We start from the raw sequence: 9,948 nt of genomic DNA, 5'->3' as shown, positions 1-9,948 counted from the left end.
TGTGAAATAGACTTGGGGTGTTGTAAAACATAATAGTGAGTACAAACTTTTGTTGAATAGCCCACCTTTAGCCAATGCTGCCAACAGGCTTACAATGTGAGTGATAGGGGCATAGCATGGCCCATGCAAAGAAATTGCTAATTTTACACATTACCAGCTCAAAGTAGCTCCAATATTCATGTTTTAGCACTGAATAAATTTTGCAATCTGTTCCCCTATCCTACCTATTAGTTGGTGCTTGTCAGTCGACTTCTTGTGACTTAATACAGTTTAATAGACTACCTGTGCACAATCAAAGTTCTCAGTGCCTCATTTTAAATGTCAGGACCCTCAGAATCCTACAGATTAAGTGTGGAGCTACTTTGAGCTTTTTAATGGTGTACAATTAGCAATTGTAAGCATGGTAAGCCTGTTGGGAGCATCGGCTAGAAGCGCTGTATTTGGGAATGCTGGAGGTGAAAGAATGTAAGCTATTTGACAAATGTCCATACTCGTTTTTTCTGTTTCACTACATCCCAAGTCAATTTCATACAGTATTTCTCCTTTAAACTGTAGAGTCTGCTTTCCTTTCCCTTCTTTCCTGCAGTGCTTCAGCTCAAATTTTCATTTTCTATACCTTGGGAATTAGGGCTGGATCATTTGGAGCATCTCCAAGACCAGGTTTGCTGACCACTGCTCTTTTCTGCCACGCGCTACGCTTTTGTTTTCCTCGCTTCTTTTGCTTTCATGTAAGAGGCTTCAGAGCATCAGAGTAGTGGTCCTGATGCGAGCATCATCGCGTCGTCACGACGCCAGGGCACAGGCTCCGCCTCTCGCAGATAAAGGCCAGTCAGCGTGGAGCTGGGCCGAGCGCGTGCGTCCGGACTGCTGCAGCATCACACACCTCTCACTCACCTCACACGCACTGATCTTCAGACTGGAATAGCAGGCAGAGCTGCAGATCGTTCAGGAGTGCAAGCCACCGCGTTGTAATTAGCGCTAAACGCAGGTAGCCTATAACGAGTTTGCGCACAGAGAGGAGGTGTTCTGTTTGGGCTGGATGCTGGAAGACTCCTAAACTGCGCATCTTCATCACATCCAAGCAACTCCTGCGTCGAGTCTGCTTTGAATTGAGCGTCTGCGAGCGCTCTCCACGCCGAGGCTCGCCCGCGTTCACGCAGTTGAGCTACTTTTCCCAAATCGTAGCGCAACGCAGCGCAGCGCAATGGCTGATCCAGGCGCAGAATGCAACATTAAGGTGCTGTGCCGGTTTCGTCCCTTGAATCAATCCGAAATTGTGCGAGGAGACAAATTCCTGCCCGTTTTCCAAGAAAATGACACTGTTATCTTGGGGGTAAGTGGCGGATTCTTAAGTATTTGCTGACTTTTAAAGGGTTTTATGGTTTTATAAGCGGATTTCATTAAGAATGCATGCATACATTGACGCAGAGAGGCTATCAGGCTCTTGGCACTCCCCTCTTACTCTTATCTCTTCCCTAAGAAGTTGCCTGCAATCAATAACCAGCTATAAGTCGTTTAATAAAAACAGCTGCATTCAGTAGGAACTCAGAGTCTAATCTTACCATTTCTTACATATTAGAACCAACCAAAGCATTATGGGCTCATGTTACAGCAGAGTGTTTATTTTAATGACTTTAAAGGTTTGAAAATGCACTTATCTCAGTCATCAAATATCATCATCTATAGCTATAATGATGGGCTGATGATGTGTTAAGTCAGCTGTGTCTTACCCAAGCAAACGCAGAGCGAGAAGATGCCACAAAGAGTGTGAAGAAAAAAAAAGCAATTGGATCAGATTGTTTGGCACTGATTGGCCAGTCTTACACAGCAGGACAGATTCACGTTTTACTGCCAGGATTTCTGAGCAATTTGCTGTGTCAGGTCAGAGTGAAATAGTGCACTTTGTTGTCATACACTGTCAGATAAAAGGTACTGAACAGGTACATTTTTGTTCAGAACAGTACAGACTGTACAAATGTTCAAATCAAATGGGCAACATCATCTCTCAGACCCAAGTGTGTACCATACAATTGAAAAGAAAAACAGTTACAAGCGTATTTAAGTATATATGTGTTTCTTAACTAAAGGTACTGAACGCATAGCCTTGTGGGTACCACCCCAGTGATAGAAAGGGGTAACAACCCTAGTGACAGAAGGGGTACCACCCTAGTGATAGAAGGGGTAACCACCCCGGTTATAGGAGGGTAACCACCCTAGTGATAGGAGTGGTAACCACCCCAGTGACAGAAGGAGTACCACCCTAGTGATAGGAGGGGTAACCACCCCGGTGACAGGAGGGTAACCACCCTGGTGATAGGAGGGGTAACCACCCTAGTGATAGGAGCGGTAAACACCCTGGTGATAGAAGGGGTAACCACCCTAGTGATAGAAGGGGTAACAACCCTAGTGATAGGAGGGGTAACCACCCTAGTGATTGGGGCGGTAACCACCCTAGTGATAGGAGCGGTAACTACCCTGTTGATAGAAGGGGTAACCACCCTAGTGATAGAAGGGGTAACAACCCTGGTGATAGGAGGGGTAACCACCCTAGTAATAGGAGCGGTAACCACCCTGATGATAGAAGGGGTAACAACCCTAGTGATAGGAGGGGTAACCACCCTAGTGATAGGAGGGGTAACCACCCTAGTGATAGGAGGGGTAACAACCCTAGTGATAGGAGGGGTAACCACACTAGTGATAAGAGGAGTACCACCCTAGTGATAGGAGGTATATCCACCCTAGTGATAGGAGGTATATCCGCCCTAGTGATAGGAGGGGTAACCACCCTAGTGATAGGAGGGGTAACAACCCTAGTGATAGGAGGGGTAACCACACTAGTGATAAGAGGAGTACCACCCTAGTGATAGGAGGTATATCCACCCTAGTGATAGGAGGTATATCCACCCTAGTGATAGGAGGGGTAACAACCCTAGTGATAGAAGGGTTAACAACCCTAGTGATAGGAGGGGTAACCACACTAGTGATAGAAGGGTTAACAACCCTAGTGATAGGAAGGGTAACAACCCTAGTGATAGAAGGGTTAACAACCTTAGTGATAGGAGGGGTAACAACCCTAGTGATAGGAGGGGTAACCACACTAGTGATAAGAGGAGTACCACCCTAGTGATAGGAGGTATATCCACCCTAGTGATAGGAGGTATATCCACCCTAGTGATAGGAGGGGTAACAACCCTAGTGATAGAAGGGTTAACAACCCTAGTGATAGGAGGGATAGCAACCCTAGTGATGGAAGGGTTAACAACCCTAGTGATAGGAGGGGTAACAACCCTAGTGATAGGAGGGGTAACAACCCTAGTGATAGAAGGGTTAACAACACTAGTGATAGGAGGGGTAACAACCCTAGTGATAGAAGGGTTAACAACCCTAGTGATAGCAGGGGTAACAACCCTAGTGATAGGAGGGGTAACCACACTAGTGATAAGAGGAGTACCACCCTAGTGATAGGAGGTATATCCACCCTAGTGATAGGAGGTATATCCACCCTAGTGATAGGAGGGGTAACAACCCTAGTGATAGAAGGGTTAACAACCCTAGTGATAGGAGGGATAACACCCCAGATTTAAATATTTTTTTCTGAGAGTGTATGCTTAAAACACAAATAATATAGAAATCCAGCAGGTTGAAGTCTGTTATATTGTATATAGAGCTGGACAATATAGCATTATTTTATTGTATCATGATACATTTTCTTATCGTATCGACAATAAGGATATCAAGGATATCATCAGTACTTAAAGAACTCTGACCCAACTGTACATTTTATTACAAAGCATAAAACAAATCCTTTCTTTTTTATTATTGAATGATGTGCAGCAAAAACTAAATAGGGGTCACTGTATTGTGCATGAAAGACCATCTGAATAGCAAATCCGCCACTACTGATACATTTTTTGTCAAAATGTCAAAATATGATAAATACTGTGAAATGTCTTCAGATATGGTAAAATAATATTTTTAACACATTGCATGATTACATTCACCAAGGGTTTTAAACTGTTTATATTGATATGGAAAATTGTATTCACTGAAATATTTTTTTTTTTATATATATATAACATAATACAGATTTGTGCCATATTGTCCAGCCCTGGTATGACGTCAGTAGAAACATGTGCAGTGCCAAAAATATTATACCTGACTGGGCATTAAAAAGGGCCCATATCCTTTTTTAAATATTTGTCTTATTTCAGAAACCTGTAAGAAACTAGTAATAATTCACTGTGCATTATTATTCTAGAGACCTACAATTTAACTATTGGATGTTTTTGTTATTGTGCATTTAAGACTGTGATTGGCTGTCCTGTCAGCCACAATTAAGGCTCTAAATGGCTTGTATTGTGGCAAATCAATCCAGGCTGAATCCTGCATTATAACTCAGCAAGAGTAAGCAGAGCAGAACTGCTGTAGCTTGAATATACTGTATAAGAGGGAACAAGAGGGGCATGTCTGTAAAAATCATAGTAATAAGCTTTATTTACCTTTCATATATTTAAAATGCAGCTCAGAGTGCTGTTTATGCACAAACAGATGAGCAAAACACAAGTAAAATGACAAACAAAACAAACAGAAAAAGAAAAAAAGAGAAATTAACATAATGAATAAAGTACAGATTAAAATTCATAACTAGAAAAACAAAAAGAAGCAAAAACCCAACAACAAAATTAGATTAATTACTAAAAGATAAAAAAAAAATTAAATGCAGATTCATTTGAAGACATTAAACATTAATTGAATAATGATTAGTACAAGATGAAATAACAGAGATTAATAGAAAGGCTTACAATAGGAGCTAATTAAAAGCTAAATTGAACTTATTTTTAAACAATAATAAAGGGAGCCTGATGAATATCCTGATGAAAAACAGATACGAGATGTTGCTGTTTGAATAGGGACGTGCACAGTATAGATCAGGTGTGCTGACCACTGCTTTATCCTGCTACCCTCCAAGCTTTTGTTTTCCTGGCTCTTTTATTTTATTATTGTATTTATGAAGGAGACCTGACCATCTAAAGCTAAACGGCTGTAGGCTGAAATGTATAGGTGGGCATATAGTGGTATGAAAAGATTTGTCACTGATTCTTGAACATTGTTCTCAAGAATCTGCTGAATCCATGAAACCCCTCCACTTTAACAATATTCCCAGTACCTGCACTGACCACACAGCCCTACAGCATGATGGAACCACCACCAAATTTTACTGTGGGGAGTTTTAAGTGCTTGTATTGGAATGCTGTGTTCTTTTTTCTGCCATGCATACCTCCCTCCATATAACTCAATTTTAGTTTCATCACTTTCATCAGAACCTTATTCCAAAATGAAGCTGGCTTGTCCAAATGTACTTTAGCATACCTCAAGTGACTCTGTTTGTGGCGTGTGGTCTTCTATTTCCTCAATATGTTCCTCAGATGAAATTTCTAAGATAGCTTTTTGTATCTTTCCCCTAAACCACTCTTTGTTTTCTGGTCATTTAAGAGTTGTTTTAAGGCTCCCATATTGCCACTCTTCAGAGAAGGAAAATCATGAAAATGATCAGGGGTGCCAAAACGTTTATACCACTGTATGTAAATGAAAGTGTTATGACATCACAAAAATGTCAAATTTAAACCATGAAGTATTTGGACTGGGATATTCACATTATAGATCAGGTTTACCCATCAAGCTTTTGTTTTCCTGGCTCTTATTTTTACAAAAGAGGCTTCAGCATCAGTGCTTGTGATGCACATTTTACAGTGATATCACAGCAGCACCACTGCCTTGCAGACAATATTCAGTGAGTGTGAGAATGGACCGAACATGTGCCTGAAACTGCTGCATAACATTTGTCTGCATTATTCTACTAGAAAATTCAAATAACATTTTCTATGACCATTTCTCAACCTCATAAATAAACTGGATGACTGGTTTCCTTAAGACTGTAATATGTAAATTAAGTCAGTTTTGATTGGTTGTTCTCTATTGTGCATCATTTAAAATACATTTCAGACTGAAATATTCCTTATAGCTCTATGAGGGTGCATATATTTATATATGCCCACCTAAACTGTATGCCATGGGTATGATATCACACACAAGTGCACATACACAAAGAGGTAAGGAAAACACTGGTGACATTAACAAAACAAACAGATGAAGCAAAAAAAAAAGATTAGCAAAATGAATAAAGTACAGATTAAAGTTTAAAAACAGAAAAACAAAATAATCAATAACCCAACAACGAACAATAATAAACAAACAAAAGGCCAGTATTTGGAGCTAAATAAATGCTAAAATGCAATGAACAAATGTAAGGTAGAAAAAAAGCTAATACCATTAATAAAATACAGATTAATACTAAAACCATATCATTGAAAAAAATAAAATAAAATAATACAAAATAATAAATGTGAATAAAATGTGAATTAATACTGAACTAAGCTGTTGTTGCAGTTTTCTGCACCATATGCGAATAGTTTGGACTGGGTCTGGGACATGGCCAGTATAGATTGGACTTGGGCTAGATTGGAGCACTGCACTATCCTGCCAACCTCCAAGCTTTTGTTTTCCTGGCTTTAGCATCAGATTTCTTGATCTTTCATCACAGTGTCCTCACAATGCTACAGCACAGGCCCCACCCCTTGCAGATAGCAGTCCGTTAGCACAGACACAGGCTAAACTTGTCTGCAACTTCCATTTTTTTTGTTTCTGTTGTCTGTTGGAGCTAACCTACATGCACTAAGATTATACCATCCACAAAATGGTAAGAGCAGATAAATTAGTTACATAAATAAGTTACTGTAACTCTATAGCATAATCAACCATAGACGCAGCTCCTTTTCTCTGGAAGGTGGTGGATGTAAGTTATATGTTAAAATAACTCTGGTTCTTGAACCAGTTCTGATTGGGCTTATAAGAACCAGCCGGTGTTTCCACAAATTTTAGTGGAACCATCAAAAAATCACATCATGCGTCATCAACAGAGGGCGCTGCACAGTGGCGATGAACCGACTTGCCCACAGATGTCAATATGATTCACACTAATGAATGAACAAATGTTCCTGGTTGTTGGAGGAAACGTGGCGAATGGTTCAAAATTAGGTTTAGGAACTAGAACAGTGCCGGTTCCACGTCAGAAAAGTGGAAAAGTGCTACTTGTGTTGTTTCTTAGCTCTGTATTTCAAGTAATACTCTCCTCTTCCCGCTACCTGAGCGTATAATACTACTCATTTTGTATGTTTATACTCACCCTGTTCATAATCTACTGTATATCAGGCCCTCTCCACTGAAAGTATGGTGCAGCGTTCAAACAAAATGGGTGAAGCTAAACTGCTGTAAGCTGAATATGTGGATCCATTTACTAATAACATGGTTGTGAAATCAAAAAACTGCAAACTTAAAATACCCTGTTCTTGCGACTTTGTGGACCAATTGTGGACTGTATAGACTGGGACGATACTGCGATTGTGTTTCCCAAGACATGGGCCATTAAACTTACACTTTTGTGGCGTGCGGATGATGGAGTGGGTGGGTCAGTGGGTCGGTCTGCTTTTTTTGTCCTTGAGTTGTGGAGCCTTTATACCTGTGAAGTACACACACACACACGCACATACACAGAGGGTAGCTGGAGGATATACTCTGTGGTCATTATTCTTTCATACACTGCCTGACCAAAAACACCTGGATTTAAGTAAGTAAATGATGTGGTGTTGATGCTGCAGTTGGTCAGCAGCAGGTTTAGGTTCAGCAACAGTATGTGCTGAAAGAATGAGGTCAGCTGACTACCTGAATATACTGAATATAGACCAGGTTATTCCATCTATGAATTTTTTATTCCAAGATGACAATGCCAGGCAGGGGCGTAGCAGCAAATTCTGGGCCCTGTACACCCTCTATGTTAATGGGCCCCTATCCATGCCAGTAAACAAAGGAAAGTGAGCGAAAAAAAAATCAGGATTTTCATGGGCCCCTCTCCCTACTCGGGCCCTGGGTAGTCAGGTCCACTTTCCCCCCCACTACCACGCCCATGATGCCAGGATTCATGGGGCTGGAATTGTGAAAGAGTTCAGGGTTCAGGGAGCATGAGATCATCATTTTCACACATGGATTGAGAGAGTTCACCACAGAGTCCAGACCTTAACCTCATTGAGAATCTTTGGGATGTGCTGGATGGAGAAGAGCTGCTTTGTGCAGTGATCAGACTCTACCATCATCAATGCTGCAAGATCTTGGTGAAAAATTAATGCAACGCTGGATTGAAATAAATCTTATGACATTGCAGAAGCTTATCGAAACAATGCCACAGTGAATGTGTGCTGCAATCAAAGGAGTTCCAAAAAATATTATAGTGTGTGACCTTTTTTTAGTGGTGATATTTTTACAAATAAATATCAGTGCTAATGCTATTAAAAATATCACAGATCAATCCTTTGGCGTCATTCTCAGTGCAAAATACTAAACATAAGGAATATCACAACATCTTGGTAATAGGTAGAGCACACACACACAAACACAGAGATTGGCTTCACTTGAGAATGATGTAAGCCCAGCACCCAGAACACCACAATACAACAGTGTCTCTGTGCTGCACTGGCAAAATCCATTAGTGTCCAAAACTGGCCTGACCTTGTGTGACGTCTAAATAGATTAGGGTGCTTGGTGTGTTAGTTAAGTTCAGTTGGTGTAGATGCTGGTGTGTGTGAGAAGAGGTGTCTGTAGAGGGGTAGAGGTGTCTTTGTGTGTATGTGTGTGTCTGTGTTTGTGTGTTTGTGAGAGAGAGAGAGAGAGAGAGAGAGAGAGAGAGAGAAAGTGAGATAGAGTAGGCCTCTATAGATCTGCAGTGAGATAGAGGAACTGACACAGCAACCGGAGACTGCCTTGTAGTGACAGGCTCTTAATGACTCTCTCTCTCTCTCTCTCTCTCTCTCTCTCTTTCTCTTTCTCTCTTTCCTCTTTCCACTATTTCTGTCTTTTCTCTGAGTCTCCAAGGGTATATAGGTTTTTCATTAGTGTCAGTATGAAAATGCATGCACATGCAGTGTTCTGCCACGAGTCATTAAGCTTACATACAACTGCCTGGCCTTTGCTTCACCTATGACTATAGTCATGCTGGAACCATTCCCCATTTGTTAACAAGGGCAGCAACAGGGCTGTCAGAGAAATTTAAAGCAGTGTGAGAATTGGAATTTTCTTGCTCCTGGGCTTCCCAAACAATTGGGAAGATGAATTAGATGAATTTTAGCTTTGAGCCGGCATTGAAAGACATGCTTTACACATGCATTTGTTGACAAGCTGAGAGATACAGAACTTGTGTCTGTAGTGAAAGAAGCATGCTGACTGAGGTATTTTAGTTGAATTACAAGATTTTACACAAACATGCCTTGGGTTATGCAGTTTTACACAGCAAACTGGCACACCACACAATGCTGTGCATAGTCCAAAAATTCTAGAGCATTGTTTTCAGTAAGGGTACATACACCGCCAATGACACCACACATCGATGTGCGTCGGCACCCAAGGACTTCAAGCACTGGAGTGTGTAATTAAAAAGGACAAATTGATCAATGAACTGAACTTATTGGATAATAAATCTTCAGAATTCCACAAATTCTGTCAGAGAGCATCTTGAAAACAAAGAAACAGTCTTTATATGGGGCTCTCATGTTAGTGCTTTATTGAGAGGCGCACATCATCTGCTTATCATTCATCCAACTATCAGTTGTAACATCTATTAATTTGTTGTGTTTCTATAGATCAGTTCAAACATTCATGTGGATTGACGAAAGTAGATAAAAATTGAAGCAAATAATTTATGATTACCAGATATCATTTGAGTTACAGTGATACATGGTTCTCACAGGTGTTTTTTTTTTCTGTGTGCTTCACCAAAGTTACATAATGCAGTTGCTTACATGTCTAACCCAGAGTTTGGAAAAATAGAAATTCTGCAGGGAA

General features: G+C 40.6%; 1 protein-coding gene across 1 annotated transcript in view; it reads left to right on the top strand.

Moving 5' to 3' along the window:
• The first annotated feature begins 843 nt into the window (after positions 1 to 843).
• The window catches only part of kif5ab (kinesin family member 5A, b), an 86,659-nt gene continuing 77,554 nt past the window's right edge, over positions 844 to 9,948 (top strand). Inside the window, exon 1 of the mRNA XM_007253410.4 lies at positions 844 to 1,333. Coding sequence (XP_007253472.3) covers positions 1,205 to 1,333 — 129 coding nt within the window. The 5' untranslated portion in view covers positions 844 to 1,204. The remainder of the gene's footprint in view (positions 1,334 to 9,948) is intronic.

The sequence above is a fragment of the Astyanax mexicanus genome, chromosome 5, assembly GCF_023375975.1.
Source record: "Astyanax mexicanus isolate ESR-SI-001 chromosome 5, AstMex3_surface, whole genome shotgun sequence".
Taxonomy (NCBI): Eukaryota; Metazoa; Chordata; class Actinopteri; order Characiformes; family Acestrorhamphidae; genus Astyanax; species Astyanax mexicanus.
Note: the sequence above shows the minus strand (reverse complement) of the source record. Positions and strands in the feature narration are given on the sequence as shown.